This window comes from Lepisma saccharinum, chromosome 6, assembly GCF_977018435.1.
Source record: "Lepisma saccharinum chromosome 6, izLepSacc3.1, whole genome shotgun sequence".
NCBI classification, from domain to species: Eukaryota; Metazoa; Arthropoda; class Insecta; order Zygentoma; family Lepismatidae; genus Lepisma; species Lepisma saccharinum.
The window spans coordinates 17,908,314-17,930,580 of NC_139234.1; the positions used below are offsets into that span (position 1 = coordinate 17,908,314).

Sequence of the window (22,267 nt, forward strand, 5' to 3'; positions counted from 1 at the left end):
AAATCTTATTTCCTTTCCTCACTGCATGCCCTATCTATTGCTACTTCTGCCATTATATCTGTACCTCTCTTGTTTTTCTCCAAAGTTGTTACTTTCCAATATCTTCTGGCCAGCATATGTTCAAAATTCTTTGTCAGCAATGATTGATGAGTTAAGAGGTCATTATCTGCTTGTATAACTTCTTTAAAACTTTAGTGCCAGCACTTGTGTTCTTTTTCTTATAGAAAAGGTTCAAGAGGCTTCGAAAGATCCAGGATGAAGAATCTGATGAAGGAGAAGAGGGCGATGAAAAACAGGAAAGAGATGCAATTGCAAATGAATTATTCGAAGGTTCTGATCATGTAAGTACAAGACTTTGATATTTTACAAATTTTAGATCTGATTAAACACAGTGTGTAGATCATCATGCTCGTTGCTTTCAACTCCTTTGGATTTGAAGATATGAACAAGTAGGCTGCGAAGCATCATCATTTAGTAATGTGCTGCTTATAATATTAAATAGTGAATGATACTTGTATTCCAGTGTACAAGATCGGACCTTCTATTGCATTTTTAATGGTCTGGTTTGATATTTAGGGAGAAAATAAAGTAAAAAAATGTGCATGCTTTAAATAAGTAATACAGTCTACCTAGTGTAGTGAACATTTCCATCAATAAGCCTTGTAGCAGTATGCGACTTACAAGATGTTATATTTCATTGTGAAATGCAATAAAAATCCCTTTTTTGTTATTTATTCATAAGTTCTCAACTGTTGTCATGTGTTCACTTCCTGGTGATTTTCATATCTGCTGCTAATTCCACAGGCTACAAATTAATATATTCAAGGTCCCGGGTTCGATCCCCGGCCGGTTCAAATCCGGGAACTTTTCTAACGGTGAAAGCGGCCCCGGCGCCCACCCAGCGTCGAATAACATGGGTACCTGGGGGAAACCCTGGGGGGTAAAGGCGGTCAGGGGCGTGATGCTGATCACATCACCCCCACTCACGACCGGATCAAGAAAGTGTGGGGCGTTACCCCCACACCCCCTATACGCCTTCATGGCGTGGTGCTATGCACAGGGGAACACTTTACCTTTTTTTTTTTTTTACAAATTAATATATGAATTTTTATGACATAAATGCTTCCTCTCTTGTTTCAGGAGGAGGAGAAGACATCTGAGGCTGGGCAGCACCCAGAGGTCGAGCAGTATGACGAGGAGCAATCTGAAGGGGAGTACTCTGATGCAGATGATGGTTTTATTGTTGACGATGAGGGGAGGCCTTTTGCAGAGAAACGGCGTAAGAGGCGACCTATATTCAGTGATGCGTGAGTTTAATTTTGTAAATTAATCACTGTTAATAAGCTCTTTGCTGGAGGTCCAAGAATTGAAACCTCAATAAGGCATAGGTATTTCATTGTATTTGATCCATCTCCTACTTCTGTCGGCCATCTATTTGGTTACCATGCTGTTTTTTTACCTCTTGGGCTAATCATCATGATGGTTAATGATGATCTTATGAAATGGATGATGGGACAAATGCACATGTTAACCAGGATTTGAACCTTAGACCTCTTACTGTGTGCTGATCTCTCTGCTTCTAAGGTTAGCTTGCAAGGAAGGTGACTCACCTGGTGACAGCCACTGCTTTATCACACTGTCATGTTCTGGTGATTGTAGGTAAGATTTCTACATATCTGTGATGTGTGAAAAATTAGATAATATTAGAGCCTCTTAAGATATACCACAATTTCCTCAAAGTAAGAGAAACAAATATCAGAACTGAACTGATCCCCATGTATCAGTATTGTTAGATACCAGGAGTATGGGTATTGGAAAGTATTTGTTAGAATTTATTTACCTCTGCTGACTGGAGTGCAATTGTCTCTCAGGGGCTGTGCGACACTTTTGTCGATTAGTAGAGGCACATATTTTTGGTAAATAAAAAAGCAAAATTTCGGTACAAAAACAGTCAATTTCGGGTTCAAAAGCGGTAAATAAAATTAAATTTTGCTGTTATAGGGGTACATAAAATGACCTTTTGGTTTTAAAAATGTGAATATAATCCCAAATTTATTTTAAAAACTGCACTTACTACACAAAATAAACGTATTCCTTCTAATAGCACATTCAATCACTACCAGAATATTAAGTTTATTCCTGTATAAAGGGGTCCCTTCTTGCTTCTCAAATATTTGCGGCAGAATTAATCCATTTTCCATGATTTGCATAACTCGCAGGATACTTCAGACTTCAGAAAGTGGCTCGTCTGTATATAAAGGGCGAATTTCGTGCTTAAGAGTCTATTTCGCATTTTGCAGTTCATTTCGCATCATTTCATGACAAAACAGGGTAGCAAAGTCCACCTCAGACCTTTCAGAAACATGAAAAATTAACATTGCAATGTGTTATTTCACATTTCGTGTTTTCGTCAAAAAATAAGTATGCATGCCTCTACCGATTATAATTTTAGTGCATAATCTGTTCATGTTTTTTATTTCCAGTGCTTTACAAGAAGCCCAGGATATTTTTGGTGTGGACTTTGATTATGATGACTTTGACAAGTACGATGATGAATATGAGGAGGATATAGAGGATGATGAATACATAGAAGATGACGAAGGGGAGGAAGGAGAGAGACGGTAAGCTTTTCTATCTATTCAATAGAAATCACTTTTTTGTGGTGCTTGCTGTGCATTATTGGAATCAGCATGCTGTTGCATAAAGTAAGGTTCAGTCTTAAAAATAAAATAAAGATGAAAATAATTTTACACTTCCTGTAACGTACTTCACTAAGGTATTGGTTTTGATATGGTTCCCCTGGAGAAACTATATCACTTCAAGGAGCACTTGAGGGCCTTGTTGATTATCTCACTCCTTTGTTTTTTTGGTTTTAGTGTTCAGTCAAGGAATGGTTACTATTCTCACCCCCATCTTCTAGTGCCTCATGCCTGACACAGAATTATTTTGTTATGCATTGAATTCCTTTGAAGCAGCTTGAAGTAAAATATTTTTATTAATTGAAACATTTATGTGCTTTCAGTCGAAGAGCCAAGAAGACAGCAAGGAAGAAACCTACCAAGAAGTCCATATTTGAAATTTATGAACCTAGTGAATTGAAACGTGGGCATTTTACAGACCTTGACAATGAGGTAAGCATAGTTTTTTCAAGTATTTGTTTAGACTTATTTTTTCCCATGATTTGTGTCTATTAGAATTGTGAATGTTAGAATTTCTTTATTGTTGCAGGCATTTTTTTCTTCTTCAAACACCCAAGCATTAAAATTGATTGTCATTTATTTGTTTTGCACATGAAGTGCCTGCCTAAATATTGCCTCCTTTTCAAAAAAATAAACAAATGCAGTGTTTCTTTAAAATAGATTTCAGGTTCATCCTGACCTGGAAATAAGGGGAAAATCATGAAAATCAACATGTAGCTTAAAAAAAGAGAAAGCATGGATAGTTGATGGAATTTCATTAAAATGTTCAAAATGTTCAAAAATCTGGAAGAGTTGTGTAATATTAAATGTGAATGTTGTACATTTTCATAAATGTAAATTTTGTAATCACTAGTTTGATACAACAGGTGTTCATACAGTGGAACTTCGATTTTACATGCCTGAATTTTACATTTTCCTGCATTGTACATTCATTTTTGATGGTCCCAAGATAGCATAAAAGCAGCTTGGCCCCTTGAAAAACATAAAATAGAGGTTCTACTGTATACAAAAATGAAATAGTCAAAATTATGTTTTCTCCTTTAACTGGGAGCAGTGCTTTCGTATTTGCATTCTTAAAAATATGCTGTAAACAGTGTTATATGTTACAATGTGGAATATACGTTTGTTCTAAATATCCTGGATAAGTCAGGAAATTTGCTTTTGGAAATAAATGGGAACCATTCTGTTTCCTACTGTCTTTTAATTGAGAGTGACACACATATTTAAGGATTACCTCTACAAAAATAAGTGCCTCGTGTGTTCATGTCACAAGTGGATTATAGAAGTTATAATGTATACATTAAATAAGTATGAGTGCTTCAATTTTATTACTATTCTACTGTCTGTGATTCCTGTAATAATAAGCACACTTCTTTTCTTTTAGATCAGGAACACAGACATCCCAGAGCGGATGCAGCTGAGAGATGTTCCGGTCACCTCCATCCCAGAGGGTTCGGATGAGCTTGAGGAGGAAGCTGAATGGATCTACAAGCATGCTTTCTGTAAGCCTACAATCTCCACCCAGGTGAGATTTCTAAGAATTAATTCTCTTATGTTTCATCAGCAGGGTGACCTGCATTTTCTATTTGGTTATTTTACTTCACTTTCTACCTCTTGAATTATTCATGAATATCAAACATCCATTGCTGCCATCAAGCAACACATTGGTATAAGCTTAGCTCTACTAAAGTCTGTGTTAATGACGGGAGTATATAGAGTTTTTTTCACACTACATTAATAGAAAGATTGTGAAAGAACTATTTATGGTTTTCATAAAACATTTGATATTTAATATTGTATCAGTAATTATTCAGTTACCAATAAATTGTATGTCCACACTATATTAATATTGGTAAACATTTTATGATCTATTGGTTCATTCCTAATTGAATGCATAAAAAAACTTTTTCTTGGATGGTAAGAAGTTTCAGATGGCTGGAACCATGAATAGATTTATTGTTACTATTATCAGTCATGTTAAATGAGTTTTTCTTCACTTATGTTAAAATTTCTACATCCAGCATTTACATGTTTCCTTTAATTGTTTCAGGACACAGCTGAAATGAGAGACAGGGCCAGGAAGGGGCCCCAGACTGTGGGGAAGATAAAGAAGTCCCTGGACTTCATGAGGAACCAGCACTTCGAAGTCCCTTTCATTGCATTCTACAGGAAGGAATATGTTCAGCCTGAACTCAACATTAATGATCTGTGGAAGGTCTACAAATGGGATGAAAAGGTCAGTCTGAGCTTTGCCAGTATAAAAATTTGCTTTCTTTATTTATTTTTTGAATTTGTGCTACATGTCATGTATCATGAACAAATAATTATGATCCCAGCAAACGTTGCAAGTTTAGGTGAGGAGGTTTATGTGATTGATTTGAATTTGGAAAATCTTAAGCTGGCTACCATGACAGAGTTTATCCTTGTTTATTATTCTGGATAGTTATTCCAGGTGAATGCTGTGTTGGTACCTTTAACAGAGACCGGAGATACTGCTTTTCATTCCATCACTCGCTCTTCCTGGTGAACAAGTGGTACAGTCATGGACACTTGTGGGTTGTAACGATCCCAGTGAAAGTCACTGGCTTTTGATCTTGCCACTGAAGTTCTGTTCTGTCCTGCCATGGGTGTTATTTGTGTTCTTCCATCAATTCATCACAAATTGCCAAAAGTGGTAGAAAAGTGACATTAAAGAACAAAAATAACAAACAAACAACTTCCAATGAAAGTCAAGGGGGGCTCATTACAATGTGGAAGTGTCCGTGACTGTACAAATAATGCACCAACGGATGGATCCCAGTAAAACAAATTGACATTTCAATTGTGATAGAACCTTTCATATTTGCCTACGTATAAGACGTTTTTGCACACATTTTTAAGGAAAATCTTTATCAATGATTTTATAATTTACAGTATTTCAAATATGTAGTAATGTGAAGGACTACTTTCAACAAATAACTTACATAATATAACTAGGAAAGATAACACTTGAATCTTCTTAGTCACACACCACAAAGAAGCAAGAAAGATATCATCCAACTCAGAATAGAGAGAATTTCTAGAAATAAAGGTAATCAAGAAACTGAGTATCAGCGTATAAGATGCATCCTGATTTTCAGACCTATTTTTAAGGGAAAATAGTGCATCCTATATGTCGGCAAATACAGTAATTATGATTTACATTTTTTTTGTTCTTTGCAGTGGTGCCAGCTGCGAACACGTAAAATGAACCTCCTGCGACTGTTTGAGAAGATGCGTGACTACCAGACAGACCAACTGATGAAAGATCCTGACAAGCCCATACCAGATAGTGTTCGAATTTTAAGTGATGAAGATATTGATAGGTGAGACTTTTAAGTGTTTCCATATTCACAAGTGTTGTTGGTTGGCCTGTAATATGAGAATCTGTAACCACTTGCCTCCAACAATCTCTGTATGATGCACCCTTCTTCAGAAACCTTATTGCTTGCCTGAATGTGTGAGTAGTTTTATAACAACATGTACAACAAAAACAGCATCATAAAGATGCTAAAAGTGGTCCCAAGCTGTTGACTTGTTCTCAAGAGTCATCATGGGAGAAGTGATTGGATGTTAGTTGGGAAGGCATTGCCAGTAGATGTGGCTGATGTGAGACATCCGAGCCAAGCAGTGCTGCGAAGTCAGAGGCCCCAGGTTCAAACCTTGTTCAGGCATGGGTGTACCATTATGTTTGTTCCAACACCCATTTCATCAGTTCATCATCCATTTTCATGATGGAAATTAACCCAAGAGATAGAGTAAAATAACTAGTATCTTCTAACACCATGTTCTGAGTAGAGCATCTTCGTCTTACCAGTCCGATAGCAGGAACACAAGACAGAAATCAGCACACACACATTTTTTGTGTGTTCTCTTGTGTTCCTGCTTTCTGACAGGTGAGATGAACACATTCTGTTTTTTCCTTTGTACAATGTCGGACTGTTGACTTTCAGTGATCGGTGGAGGCATACATAGTTCATTTTTGACAAAAACAAAAAAATGTGACATAACACACTGTAATGTTTATTTTTCATTTTTGAAAGGTGTTAGGTGCATTTTCCTACCATGTTTTGTCACAAAATTATGGGAAATGAACTGTAAAATAAAACATTAAACACAAAATTTAGATTATTTACAGACATGACTCTTTCTGAAGTGTGAATTATCCTGTGAGTTACGCAAATCACGGAAATTGATTAATCCTGCTGTAAATATTTGATATTTGACTCGTTTACACAGGAATAAACTCAATACTCCATGAATGTACTGTTTCTTTTGTAGTCTACAGATATTTCAAGCATAAAAACACAGTTTTTTGTTGTGATGTTTCAGAACACACACTCCCTTCATCATTCATTCATTATTAGTTTGATTAAAGATGCAGTTATAACAATGGTTAACATTTTTTAACAAAAGAGAATCAGTTATACAATGGATGTTGTCAATGTTACATTGTTGTAATATAGCAACTTAAGTATGAAACAATCCGTCTGTTTTATTTTAGTTTTATATCAGATAAAAAATTTGATCACATTTTTAAAAAAATTCAAAATCAGGCAATTCAAAATCATCATTGCTTTCATCGAGTTTCTTGATGTTTTCCGTTGCATTAAATTTTATAGATTGTGGCTTACTCCACTTGTGAAAAAGAAAACTCTATAGTGGGTCTATGTTACCATTTTCGTTATTTAATTTATTCCAGTGTTCTTCTGCAATGAACGAAGCTTCCCAGACATTCAAATTTTATGTTTCCCGTAACTCTTTTTAAAACCCTTCTCTTTTATTAATCATACGCTTCTCGATGATGTGAGCTGACAAACCTGTTCTTGGGTTTAAATTTATAATGTCCAAATCGTGTTCGTGCCATCTTATTGCCATTCTCGTTGCTGCTTGTCCTACATAATCCTTTGAACATGTTACAGTTTTTCTCATTTTGTATTTATTAGATGTACATTCCAAACTTCTTGGTGATCTAAAAACAATTTTGAAATTAAATTTTCTAAAAAATTTTGCAATTTTATGTGAGAATCCCTTGTGGAATGGAATGCAAATAAATTTCTTTTCAACAGATTTCTCATCTGTTTTTGTTTGTATTGAGTGTGGAATTTTTGTGTGAGAAGTTTTTTTTATTCTCACAGAAAGTAATTTGAACTTGAAATGTTGTTTTGATTTGCATGTTTGCATTTCTCTTAGGCTGAAAAACGTTCAGACAGCTGAGGAGCTGAAGGACGTGTACCTGCACTTCCTCCTCTACTATTCCCACGAGATCCCTGGCATGCAGCAGCAGTGGCGCCAGAAGGAGAGGGAGCTGGCTCGGGAGAAAAGGAAGAAAAAGAAGAAGAAGACTGTAATCAATGAGGAAGGGGAAGAGGTTGAAGTGGAGGGGGGAGGAGAAGGGGAGGAGGAGGAAGGCGAGGAGGGGAATGCAGAGACTGCTCTGGATGAGAATGAAACTGTGAAGCAGGCTATCAGAAGTGGGCCCTACTCTATCTGCAGGAAGGCTGGTCTAGGTTGGTTATTTTCACTTATGGATGCTATGGTAATTTTGTAAGATACTGAAATCAGAATGGACCGATATGATATTTTGCCAATGCAGATAAACTACCTACGTAAAATTTACCAGTACTGATAACCAATATTTTTATTGCCCAAATATAAAATTGCAAATGTCCCTTGAAGAACATGTTTGTTCAATAACTTGTATGATTAATGCATGCAACCAAATGACTGCAATAGGTTTTCAATTTGAAACTGTCACGTGAAGTATGTGTCATAAAAATTACAAGAAAATGCAGAATTTTGCACTAAATTGCATATAAAAGAATATCTTATTGGTGAAATTATAGGTAATGTTATCAATACACCGATATGCCTATATGGGCTGATTTCGATAGAGTACCAATTAATCTAAGTCTGGCAACACTTAGAATCTTCTTTGATGTTATGACTTCGTGCATCGGATATGACGTGTGCTTCCTTCCACTGATAGCCAGTTTCCACCTGCTTCTACTGTCCTTTCCTGTTTTTAACTCCATCTTATCTTTGACAGTACTGGCAAAATGTATGAATTTTTACCATTTTATTCTTTGTTCTGTGTTTTCTATTGTGTTTGTGCCCTTGAACAAGTGAGACAAATAGTACCCTAGTTTTGTAAATGTCAAAAAAGAATCTTATATCATATCTGTAGCACATTAGTGTCTAAATTTTATGTGGGTTTTTGTCAGTATTTCTTAAGTTTTCATATTGGTCCATCCCCATCATTCTTTTTTATTTATCTTGTTTTTTACACCATTATATGTCCACTTTGGTGACTTATCTACTCATTACCTTGGTAATGAAGGTTCTGGGTTTGACTTACGGCTTGGACATGTGTGTTTCTTTACAAAATAAGAGGGACACAAATATATAATACAAAAGGGTATTGTCTCCAGATACGTTTCTAGGGCCTTCCCGATTGCGCAGTGGTAGCGTTGTCGCCATGTAATCAAGGGGTCCTGGATTCGATACCCGGTGGAGGCACATAGTTGTTCGGATCCCACTTTAAACTGTAGATCCAGTCCCGATTAGCCTTACTGTGCATAAAGTGGACTTAAAACACCAAATCAATCAATCAAACCAATGCACCTACTTTCCTTCTGTTGCAGATGCTTTGGTGAAAAGATTTGGACTGTCCCCTGCGAACTTTGCTGAGAACTTGAGAGACAACTACCAGCGCCACGAGGTGGAGCAAGAGGGTCAAGAACCTCTGGAGGTAGCCGCTGAGTACTGCAGCAGGTAATTCTTCACTCTTTCAGCTTGTATAGTGACATTTAAGGTTCCCAAACAACTGAAAAACTCGAGTAAAATGAAAGTATAAATTGATGCATACAGTTACACATTAATATTTATCTATGTATTGAACAACTTTTAATTGTTCCATTTTTCAAGTATCAAGTATTGGCATTGGAATTGGATCAAAGTGGTGCAGGCTCACCTTTATTAATTCATTTATAACATTGGTAAAAGAAATAAAATGTAAAAGCAAGTTAAGAAATGAAGCCATGGGTAATGCCATCCTGTTCATATAGTGCACTGGGTACTATCTAGATGTTCTGTGTGGGTTTATTAAGTCGGAGGTGACTGTGAAGGGTAACAGACCGAAATTCTGAAAGAAAAAACTGCATGTAAATACTTTGATCTTTTCATAACTTAATGTATTTGTTTTAATCTTTGTAATAGTATTAAGAGATAAATATAAAGGGTGTCTCAAAAATAAGGGACATTTTGAAATGGATAATAAGAGAAGAAGATGAACTTCAAAGCAAGTGTATTCATGGAGATGAATAGTACAGGGTATGTAATTAATTGTAAACGTGTAATTCATTCACATGATGGCCTTCATGTTTTGAAGATGACGTCGGGAAGGTGGCTACCGTTCATGCGTACACATTCCTGAAGTCATTGGGGAACATAGTGTTCGGGCACTGCGAAGTCATCCTGATTGTTTCTGCTTCAAGGTTGAACCTGTTTCCTCGAATTTGCGTACCCAACTTGCTATAGCATGTGCAGTTGATAATGTCACTGAAATTCTTGACGTGCAGCACTGACACTGTCGTTATTCTTATAACACACTTTCACAGTGTATGAACGCTCTGCACCACTCCACTGCTCCATGATAATTGAAAGGCATGGCACCTACTTCATGTTTTGTATGTTACGTGCTGTCACATTACTCGCATTGTTGCCAAGTTACAATTTCAAACAATCCCATATTTTTGAGACACCCTTTACATTATGTATTATGCCACTTCACTAGATACCACTTCTGTTTGCTTCAGTTCATTTAAATATTTATTTTTTTAATTTCCTGTAGTAAAAATAATAAAATAGGCTGGATTACTGTAATTTCTCACGATTTTTTGAAAATTAAACAGGATTGGTCAGCTGATGTTCTGCTTCAGCTTGTTTTTTACTTTTCATGTTGTTTAAGTTATTTGGGCTGGGAAACTCTGCTCTCCTATAGTGCAAGAAAGTACCTAAATTTAAATATTACAGAGAATAGGATAAAATGTAGAAGTTTCCAATTATACTTTATTATTTTTGATGTTTTCCCTTTTTTCTAGTAAATTCACTGCAGCGGACGAGGTGTTGAAAGCTGCAAAGTTCATGGTGGCCACACAACTGTCCAGGGAGCCTTTGGTGAGGCAAACGGTCCGTGAGACCTTCTTCGAAAGAGCAACGCTGGACGTGAAGCCAACAAAGAAAGGCCGGAAGGAGATTGATGAGAATCACTCGTGTTACAGGTGAGCTCTTCTTGCACTTTTGTTAAACACCACGCAAAACATGTTTATGTGCACTGGAAATGGTCTTGCAATTTTTACAAGTAAATTAAGTAAAAGAAAATACAGGTAAATTGCAGTTATGCTTTTCATGATAGTACGTTTTTCTCGTTAGTATGTTTTTCTGGCGGTCCCTGCCGATTTCTGCGAGGCTGCGTACTATTATATTTCAGTTATACGATTTTTTTGTTATACGTTCAACAATTTTAGTCCCAACAAGGAAAAAACTTCAGTTATACGTTCTTAACTGTGCTTTCTCGAAAGAATGCTGCTCTTGGAGTTCAAGATTCCCTTGATGATAACATGTGCCACCCGTTCCCGTACAGGCTTTCTTATCAGCTGCAACCACTGGACCAAACTCTCGACTTGAAATTCTATATTTGTTGCTTCCATCTGAGGGCATGGGATGGGCAATGCACTCTTGAACCAGACTGATCTGTGCTAAATAAACCTGCTTTTGTTCTTTGCATTGCGTTGGGCAAGTCATATCTGCCTGAAGCAGATTGGAAACTGATATCTTTGAAGCTGTCAGACAAGTCACTGGCACCACACTTCCCAGCCTGTTGTAAACATTACAAACAAACTGAACAAAGGGAGGGGGAGTCAACAGCGGCTTGCAGGTGGGGAAAAGTTCCACTCTCTCTTATTATCATAATGTTTAACGATATTATGGTTGTTAAAGACAGAAGTTGCAGTACCTTATTTTATGCAAATGAAATTGCAGATTAACAAATTATTGAACACTGTGACTTATTTATACTGTGTGAATGAATTTGATTTTAAAATTTTGGGTGCGTCAGCACTAAGGCTATTTTGCACCCATCACACTATACGGGGTCCAGCCCCTTATCGTTTCACATAACAACTCTAACGTTGCTTAAGTAAAATCATAAAATATTAAAATGTTCTGACTTTCGTTAAAAGCCGAGGCTGCAAAGAACACTCAGCACAAATAAGGACAAAACACAGGACAACACAAACAAAATTATACTGGCCATGGGGCCAGTCGCCAGAGCCTCGTTAGGTGTACTGACGTGGAAGTGAGGTTGACATTTGGGTGTACTACGTGGAAGGTTACTGTGTGAATGGTTCTGAAGAAAAGCAGCGAACATACTAAACATTATGTGCATTTTCTTTCTGCAAGTGCAATTTGAAAAAGCCCTTTGCTACTATGGGATAAATTGAAGATAAAAGGCTACGTATAACTGCTCAACCACTGCATCTTTTTGAAAAATTTAAATCCTAAATGTAGGAATGAGCAAAAAGCAACATTTTAAGTAACATCCAACAATTAAGGGCCCAGGGAGGAAATGGGGGTAAAGGCCCAATGTTCAAAATTTTCCGTAATTACACAAAATTTCCGAACGCTGTAAAGTCCGTATTTTTTAAAGTTGCAGAACTAGGATTACATATTCTCATAGAGCGGTCTTTTGTCGTGCTTCCCTCCATATTTATTCCATCCAGCATCCGTAGAGCTGATGCTAAAAGAGAAATTACAGATGTCTTAAACCCGGCAACACTGCCACTTTATATAATGATGTTATTTTTTTTACTCAAGAAGTATGTCTGATTTCAACAAAATTTTGCATGGTTGTAGGAATGTACAACCACTGCATACTACATTTTTTTTCATTCACTTCACTATTGAGGAGGCACAAGGGTGTGCCATGTGCCAATTTAAGAAAAAAAATCAATTTTCTTCTTCTTCCTTTAACACTAATTATTGGGAAGTACAATGTATACATTTTACCTCTGCTAAAAGCCCTGTCTTTAAGCAAGAAAGCAAAACTAATTTAGTCTGTCTATGACAATTAGTTCTCGAGCTATGATTTTTTCTTGTACTTTGTGACAAGTTTGAAAAGTGCCCACTTGAAATGGCCCTGGCTTATTTTTTTTCTAATCGGCAGCGTGCTTATTCCCGAACGAAGTTTCAGAAAGAAAAGGGCAAGGATTATTGTAAGGGATACATGAGCAATATTTGTTATGCAGATAGCTGCATTAAAAAAAAAAGGCTGCTTTATGAAATTATTGCATAGGTCGTGGACAGCAGTTGGAGATTAATGACCTCTTGTAAGGAGACATTGGTGATTTTTTTCCCACTAGTTCCTAAACTAATATCAGATAACCGGGTTTGGCAAATTCTTCTAACCTGGACACACAGGTTTAATTCCCTGGTTGGCAGATCCTCAACATTGTCTCTGCCTAAAGTGACGGCACAGTGGAATGAGCACTTTACCTTACTGGGTAATGCAAAACTTAGGTTCTAAGGTATTTATGAAGTAATAAACTTTGTAATGCTTCGTGAACATTTAGTTGTGTTGCAGACAACTTGCATACTTTTACAATAGATTCCATCGTTTCTCTTGTAGTCTGAAATACTTGAAGAATAAACCAGTGAGAGATTTGACGGCTGATCAGTTCCTGAGGCTAACAATGGCTGAGGAAGACAAGCTTATAACAATGAGCATTGGGGACAAAATAGACGGAATCACGTCATCCTCTTACGTGGAAGAAGCCATGCAACTGTATTACAAGGTTTGTATCTTTGCTTAGAGTTGATGTGATGAAGGATATAATTTTTTGCAGATTGTCTGTGACAGAACCTTTTTAATACTTGGCACATTTCACTTTTTTTTTATTATTATGTTGAAGAGTTATAACAAGAATGAAGTTGTGACAAATAAACAAAGCAGTTAAATAAACAAACGAGTAAAGCAAGAGTGCTGTAATGAAGCTGCTGTGGTTCAGTCTGACTGCCTTGCAGAAAATGAACTCGCGTGGGAATTTCTCTGCAGTGTTTCTACGTAAGGTGGCTGTGGGGCTCACCCAACCTCTGATCAATGGACACTTGGGAAAAGAGGGAGGGGAGGAGGGTAAAGGCAACCAGAGCATGGTGCCGATCACATCACCAGCAAGAGCCTTCATTGCAAAGTGCAATGCAGGGGGTTAGCTTTACCCTTTAAAGAGTGCTGTAAGCAGGTTCTGTTGAGCCAGTCTACGTAGGTATCATTTGTAGCTGCCACTTGCTAGTCTCTGTCCCTACCTTGTTGCATCAGAGGGCGAAAGATAACAAAAGAACTACAGAATGTGAGAAATGGGATAGTATTATTATGTAAATTTTACTTGCATTCTTCAATATAGTTGTAACGAAGACATTAGGAAAAATTAGTTAAACACTGTTGAACTTGGACTTAAAGAACCAGTTGAGCATATTCTGCTTTAGGATGCTGCATAGTTTCTGTTCACAAACCCCATATCTCATTACTAGAGGCATGCATATTTCGTTTTTGATGAAAAAACGAAATTTGAAAAAACACATTGTAGTGTTAATTTTTCATGTTTTTGAAAGGTGTGAGATGCATTTTGTGACCATGTTTTGTCACGAAATAATGCGAAATGAACTGCAAAAAGCGAAATTAACTCTTAAACACGAAATTTAGGGTTTATTCACAGACGTGGCACCTTCTGAGGTCTGAATTATCCTGAGAGTTATGCAATTCCCGGAAAATTGATTAATTCTGCTGTTAATATTGAAGAAACAAAAATTGACTCCTTTACACAGAAATAAACTTAATACTCGGATAACTACATAAATGGGCTATTAGAAGTGAAATGTTAATTTTTAAATCAAATTTAGGATTATATTCACAATTTTAAAACCAAAATGTCTTTTTATATACCACTTTTGATCGAATTTTTCACCGCTATAACACCGATATTTTATTTTATGTACCGCTTTTGAACCTGAAATTGACTCAGTTTTTATACCGAAATTTTGATTTTTTATTTACCAAAAATATGTGCCACTACTCATTACTTATCACTTTTTTTTTTTTTTTGCCTGGAAAATATGGAACATCGGATTATCGAGACACTACTCTATTTAAGTTTACTGAATGCATCTACTTGACTTGTTCTTTTTGTTTTGCAGGATGAATTCAGCCGGGCTGTTCTTGAGTGGAACAAGTTACGAGGAGAATGTGTGGAACTGGCCCTCACCAGGCTGCTCTTTCCTATCCTGCGGAGGGAGCTGCAGAACCACCTCCTCATGGAGGCCAAAGAGGCTGTACTTAAAGCCTGCTGCAGGAGGCTCTACAATTGGCTCAAGGTGAGCAAGACAGGCTACTTGACACTGAATGGTATCAGCTCTATATTTTATTCAAATTGAATTTTTTTTTGGGCTGATACGTTTAATGTCATTGGTTTTATATTATTAATTCAATATACCAACTACGTGAGTACTCACTTTATTTTAGACGACAAAAGTTGAGACAATTACTATTAACTCTTCGCATAATGAACTTATTATTATGTAACTGTCTTGAGGGTAATTGGTCAATTTTAATTGAGCCGGACCCTGTGGCTGAGTGTGTAGCACATTGCGCTGCGACACCAAGGGTCCCGGGTTCGAATCCTGCTCGGGCATGGTTGTTGGTGAATGTCCATTCATCAATTTCATCATTTCATCACTCATCCCCATCTTCGCAAATTAGCCAAGAGGCACAAAATGCGAAGTAAAAAATAAATAAAAAAAAAAAAATCAAAATCAATTTTAATTGTGATGCGAGAGTGATTACCTTCTTAAACTTTAAGGTGGTGATCAGAATTAACACCTACCTTAAGTGGCTATTTTTGTTATTTTTCCAGAACTCTTGTGAAGTGGTTGCTTAATTTTGGCTGGCAAGGAGGTAAGGGAGGTACTCATTGGTTGTATTTTACTCTTGTGGTTATTGTTAGTTTACGACAACTTGTGTGTGGCCTCCCCCGTGCGAGTTATTACCTTGTAATGAAGGGTTGCCAGGTTCGATACCTGGTGGAGGCACATTGCACAGTGGTTTGGATCCCATTTTAAACAGTAGATTCAGTCCCTATTAGCCTATCTGTATATAAAGTGCACTTAAAACAACAATTCAAATTACTTCTTGTGTGTGATGGCAGATTCAGAAATTATGCATGTAGGAAGATGTATAAGGAACTACTTGTAAATCATTAATTAATCCTAACTACTTTCCCATAGGTCGCTCCATACACTGTGGATTTTGCTGATGAAGACGAAGATGAGTGGGACACGTCCAAGGGAGTTCGAGTGATGGCCCTTGCATTTGTTCCCGACTACTCGCAGGCTGCCTTCACCTGCATGGTGGGTCCTGACGGCGACTGCACGGACTACCTCCGCCTGCCACATGTGCTCCGGAGGAAGACCAGCTGGAGGGAGGAGGAGAGGCTCAAGAAGGTAATCCTCTATGCACTCCAGGGTTTCCACCACCCTCGAAATCTACTGATGAATGAGAAATCATGGAAAAGTCAAGGAAAATCAAGTTTTTTCGTACTTGTCAGGGTTTAATAGCTGAAAAAATAAAAGTTTTTCCATGATGAAGCCTCTGATGGGAAACGTTTTTATAGTTTATTTTAATTCATTTATTGTGAACAGTGTTGAATAAATTTAATTCTCTTGAATAGAAAGTGTAGTTTAGTACTTAATACTTGCTTATTAGCATGTTAAAGCACCACAGAACTACATGGGAAACCAGGCAAAGTCAGAGAATGTTTTGCTGAAATAAATGGGAACATTCAGCAAAACATTTTGTATCGGATTGTTAGAGGCACATGTTTTTGGTAAATAAAAAAAGCAAAATTTCGGTATAAAAACAGTCAATTTTGGGTTCAAAAGCAGTAAATAAAATGAAATTTCGCTGTTATAGTGGTGAGAAAGCGGTATATAAAATGACTAGAGGCACATATTTTTGGCAAATAAAATAGCAAAATTTCGGTACAAAAACAGAGTCGATTTCAGGTTCAAAAGCATTAAATGAAATAATTTTTTTTTGTTATATCGGTGAATAATCACATCAAAAGTGCTATATAAAATGACATTTTGGTTTTAAAATTGTGAATATAATCCTAAATTTGATTTAAAAACTGCACTTATTACATAAAATAAACTTATCCTTTCTAATAGCACATTTATGAAGTTACCAGACTATTAAGTTTATTCCTGTGTTAAGGGGTCCATTTTTGCTTCTCAAATATTTACAGCAGAATTAATCAATTTTCCGTGAATTGCATAACTCACAGGATACTTCAGACTTCAGAAAGTGTCGTGTCTGTATATAAACGGTAAATTTTATGTTTAAGAGTCAATTTCACATTTTGCAGTTCATTTCGCATTACTATTTCGTGACTAAACAGGGTAGAAAAATGCACCTCAGACCTTTCAGAAACATGAAAAATGAACATTACAGCATGTTATTTCATATTTCGTGTTGCAACGATACTTCACACTGAATATATATTGTACGCGAAGGATGAGCAGACTAACACAATTTTAAAATTAAATTGCAAGCGCTCAGCGCTCAACTGGTTTTCATAATGTTGTTATACTTACATTGCAAGAATTAAGCAACACAACTCAACTTCCAAAATATTATTTCACTCTATAACATTTGATATAAACTCATTTTCGATTTTTAACACAATACATTTTAAGTCAATCTTCTTACATATATAACAAAAACGAATCGAAATGAACAACTTAAAACAAATATCGACATTGATACAGCGTTCTTAATCTCAATAGTTCTCTGTTAATTTTATAAACTTGTATGCAATAGAAATCATGTAAATATTAGTTATGTGTGAATGTAGAAGACAGTCACAGTGTTTTCGTCATAAACTAAATTTGCATGCCTCTAAAAATGACATTTTGGTTTTAAAAATGTGAATATAATCCCAAATTTGATTTAGAAACTGCACTGTTACACAAAATAAACATATCCCTTCTAATAGCACATTAAATCATTACCAGAATATTAAGTTTATTCCTGTATAAAGGGGCCCATTTTTGCTTCTCAAATATTCACAACAAAATTAATCAATTTTCCGTAAATTGCATAACTTACAGAATACTTCAGACTTCAGAAAGTGTCTTGTCGATATGCCTATTTCGCATTTTCCAGTTCATTTCGCATCATTTCATGACAAAACAGGGTAGGAAAATGCACCTGACACCTTTCAGAAACATAAAAAAATTACATTACAATGTGTTATTTCACATTTCGTGTTTTCGTCAAAAACTAAATCTGCATGCCTCTACTGATTGTAGGTAAATTCACATTTTTCTAGAAAATTTAAACATGGTTTAATCTTAAGCACCAGTGTGTGACAATGCATGTTCCTTGAAGCATTGTGACACATTTCCTTTACAAAACCAGGGCACATGAATTACATATTTATATTCATAAAAATAACAACACATTGGCAGGATTTTGTTGTTTTATAAATTTCAACCATTTGTTCTGCAGCTTCACTTCCCTTGCACTTTGTCAGATCTTCTCATGGTACATTTGATAGGCACATTATTGTTGCATAATAACCTCCTTATATTTTTCTTGAACTGTGTATCATTAGAAGATAGCAATACAGTGGAACTCCAATGTTACATTGTTCAGGGGATAGAAACAAAAATTTAAAAATTAAAATGCAGGAAAATGTAAAATCGAGGTAAATTTTATAACATGGCTTTATTGGGACCAGAATGATTGTATGTCTAGTGCAGGAAAATGTAAATCAAATAATGTAAAAATTAGGGTTCCACTCTATTAGTCCATTTATGTAGGAAACGTGTAGTCAATGAATTTTAAACATACTGCCATGCATGACTCTCGAAGGTAAAACAGTGTTCGTTTGGGTCTCTGAAGAGAATTATTTTTAATAATAATAATAATTCCTTTATTTAGCAGACGAGGTTCAGTAAATTTCAAAATCTGCAAACAGTGTTTTCCAGTTACTAGTTTACCTCGTTCTCCATTTTTTTCACTTCCTTCATGTATGTTTCCCGCATACATCACTTTTTTTTTTTGCAGGAGGCTGACTTATTGGCCATCAAGAACTTCATCACATCAAAGAAGCCCCACTTGATATGCATTGGAGGAGAATCTCGAGAGGGGCTGATGCTGGCTTCGGATGTGAAGGAGATCGTGAGCCAGTTAGTGGAGGATGAACAGTTTCCGCAGATTGCAGTGGAAGTGTGTGACAACGAACTGGCCAAAATTTATGCCAATTCCATTAAAGGAGAGGTAGGACTTTTGCGCAAAGAAGTCAAATTATGTAGTGATGGCAGGCTTAACAAGAGTCTGCTGTTTGGACCCAAAGCAAGAATAAATGATTGAGGGGTTTGGTGGTGTTCTTTTTTCTTAGTGCTTCAGTTTTTCTCAGACTCTTGCAGCAATTTCAGTTCATAGATGTGTTTCACTTTCTTCTTGCTGAGGAATTAATTCCCATAATGTTTCTAATTGTCAAGATGTTTTGATTTGTGTACTCAAATTGGCTTTCCAGAGTTGTGTTGGGCTGAGCTGATAAAGCTTTGAATCAATACCTATACCAGTGCTGGTGCTACTCCTGATGGTCACTGATACTAGTGCTTGAAAATTCTAAGGATTAAATGATATTTAGAATATTGATTATTATTCCACTGCAATTATTTGCATCAATTTATGAGAATCTGCTTAAAAATAATCAAGAATTACATCAGAATATTAAAATAGCTGTCATTTAATCACTATATGCTGGTGCGAAACAAATGAAAATTTTGAATTTTGAATTATTTCCAGGATAATAAAACCCCATGTTGAATTTTTGCAAACTCTGTGAATTATCTAAACCCTGGAAAAGTATCGGCTGGTATTGGTGCATAAATTTGAACCAATGCTTTCTGATACCAATACCATTGGTATAGGCCCTAGGGTTGTGTAATCATTGGGTGTGTTGTTAACTGTGTTGAGTAAAACAAACTGTCGTTGCTTTCCAGAATGACTTCAGAGATTACCCTCAGCTGCTGAGAGAAGCCATCTCCATCGCCCGAAGGATGCAGGACCCCCTCATGGAGTTCTCCCAGCTGTGCTCCAGTGACGAAGAAATCCTCTGCCTCAGATACCATCCCTTGCAGGTATCATTACTATGTGTGACTCTTAAATAAAAATACAATGGTGGGGATTTCCAGTATTCAAAATATAAATGCTACAAAAATTGGGGCTTGCTTCATTAGACTCCACATTCTACAAATAAGCTCAGTGATATCAAATTTTATTCAAGTTGCCAGTGAATGTGCAGAGGTGAATATGAAAGAATATTTTAAAATGTTAACAAAATCTAATTTAAGCAATTATTCAGGTTATTTACATTCATATTGAAAAAGTATATTGTTGTTTTTAAAAGGTGAAAAATGCAGCACAACACTATTTACGTTAAGAAAAAATCAATAAGATTACTGGCAATAACCGGAGATTTTGATGGTAGTATCTGACTGCTACATGAGAAGGGCAACTCTGCATTTGTGCATGAAGTGAGTGTAGAATGTTATATAGAAATCACAAGAGCTGTTGTGGGAAGCTTTTTTTTTTAATATAGATGAATGTAAAAACTGAACTGTGGCAAAACTGTCCTTTGATGGCTAAAATATAGCAAGTGGTTTTTCATTTGGTGGCACAGATCATTAAGTCCCATTATGATCTGGCTTTTGAGCTCAGGTTCTGCTGTTATTGCTTTCAAGTAACTCCACAGTTATACAACCTTTGTCAGAAAAGTTCCAGGACTTGATTTTTTTATTCTTTGCCTGTGATATTCAAACACAAGAAATGGGTGTTATTCAGTCATCTGATATGTGTTCTGAACAGACATGGCCTTGGAAGTGTTTCCATGTAAATTGGAAGTTAACCGAGTGACGTGATGGATGTGGATTCTGAGCATTGAGTTAACATGTAAGTTCTGTGTTAAGCTAGGAAAAACCCATAGTGAAACATTGAATATGATACATCAAGCATGTGGTGAGGAGGCATTGAATATGATAACATCAAACATATGGTGATGAGGCATTATCAAGAAGCTGTGTGTTTGAATGACACAAAAGGTTTCAGGGGGGCAGAGATTCAGTGCAAGACGATCCCAGAGTGACCATGTTGATCGCATTTTTTGATGCTAAAGGTTTGGTGCACCATGAATATCTGCCTGAAGAATGAATGATAAACCAAAACTTTTATATTGACGTCCTGAAACGTTTGCTTCGAGCAATTCAGCGGCGCCATCCTGATTTGTGGGCATCTGGGCACTAGTTTCTTATTGCACGACAATGCAAGACCCCGTACTGCTTTATCAGTCCAGGAATATCTGACCAAGCATCATATCCCTGCTCTACCACATCCCCCATATTCACCCGACCTGTCATCTTTTTTGTTTCCCCGTGTGAAAATGCCGCTGAAAGGGAAGATATTGCAGCAATCCAAACGGCTGTGACAGATGTGCTGACAAGCATCCCAGATGAAGCTTTCTTTGCTTGCTTCCATGACCTCCAGAAACGGTGGAAGCTGTGCATAGATAGCCGAGGAGACTATTTTGATAAATTATATTTTTTATGAGCTCAGTCCTGGAACTTTTCTGACAAAGGTTGTATTTTATCCTTACAATGCTGTGTGCTAAAATGCAGTTTCGGGGTGCCGCAGAAGGCTCTAAATGGGGTAGGTGAAGATACACAAATGCTTGTGTTATTTCCACAGTTTTCATTTCCACGTCTACCTTCTTGCAGGAACAAATTTCAAAGGATGAACTGCTGGAAGCCCTGTATTTGGAGTTTGTGAATAGGACGAATGAGGTTGGTGTGGATATCAACATGGCAGTGCAGCTGCCCTATGCCTCCAATCTTGTTCAATTCGTCTGTGGATTGGGTCCAAGGAAAGCTCAAGCATTGATGAAGGTACAGTAAGTTAACATTTAATCTTCGTTTAAATTATTTCAGATTAAGGTTTGAAACTAGATTTGCCCTTTATATGTCAGTGTGTGATTATATTATATTATTTGCATGGAAAACTGAAAAATTGGTTGCCAGAATTTGATTATGTAGAAAAAGCTGGTGTCAGTACTAATATACGGTAGGGATGGGACCGATTAATCGGTACTCTATCGGTATTGGCCGATATAGGTGTATCGGTAAAATTACTGATTATTTTACCGATCCGATATATCGATAAATACCTGATAATTTAGACTAAAATTCTTCCATTTTGTTGTAATTTTATTGATAATCTCCATGCCCTACTTTCTAAAAAATAAATGTCTAAATATGCAATTTCTTTTGCACCGCAGTCACCTTGAAACACACATTTATTAAGGAGGTCAATGAACCTTTCAGGTTCTTCAAGGACCATTTCTAATTTTATATCAGATCGGTAGAATACCAGTTAT

General features: G+C 36.6%; 1 protein-coding gene across 2 annotated transcripts in view; it reads left to right on the top strand.

Moving 5' to 3' along the window:
- Positions 1-22,267, top strand: part of Spt6 (transcription elongation factor Spt6) — a 71,441-nt gene that overhangs the window by 11,602 nt on the left and 37,572 nt on the right. For both annotated transcript variants that reach the window (XM_083123599.1, XM_083123600.1), the window contains exons 5-20: positions 225-341; positions 1,141-1,307; positions 2,484-2,621; positions 3,023-3,131; positions 4,084-4,224; positions 4,750-4,935; positions 5,901-6,043; positions 7,911-8,227; positions 9,362-9,491; positions 10,820-10,999; positions 13,405-13,570; positions 14,967-15,143; positions 16,053-16,268; positions 18,898-19,110; positions 19,842-19,979; positions 21,612-21,779. In XM_083123599.1, coding sequence (XP_082979725.1) covers positions 225-341; positions 1,141-1,307; positions 2,484-2,621; positions 3,023-3,131; positions 4,084-4,224; positions 4,750-4,935; positions 5,901-6,043; positions 7,911-8,227; positions 9,362-9,491; positions 10,820-10,999; positions 13,405-13,570; positions 14,967-15,143; positions 16,053-16,268; positions 18,898-19,110; positions 19,842-19,979; positions 21,612-21,779 — 2,706 coding nt within the window. The remainder of the gene's footprint in view (positions 1-224; positions 342-1,140; positions 1,308-2,483; positions 2,622-3,022; positions 3,132-4,083; positions 4,225-4,749; positions 4,936-5,900; positions 6,044-7,910; positions 8,228-9,361; positions 9,492-10,819; positions 11,000-13,404; positions 13,571-14,966; positions 15,144-16,052; positions 16,269-18,897; positions 19,111-19,841; positions 19,980-21,611; positions 21,780-22,267) is intronic.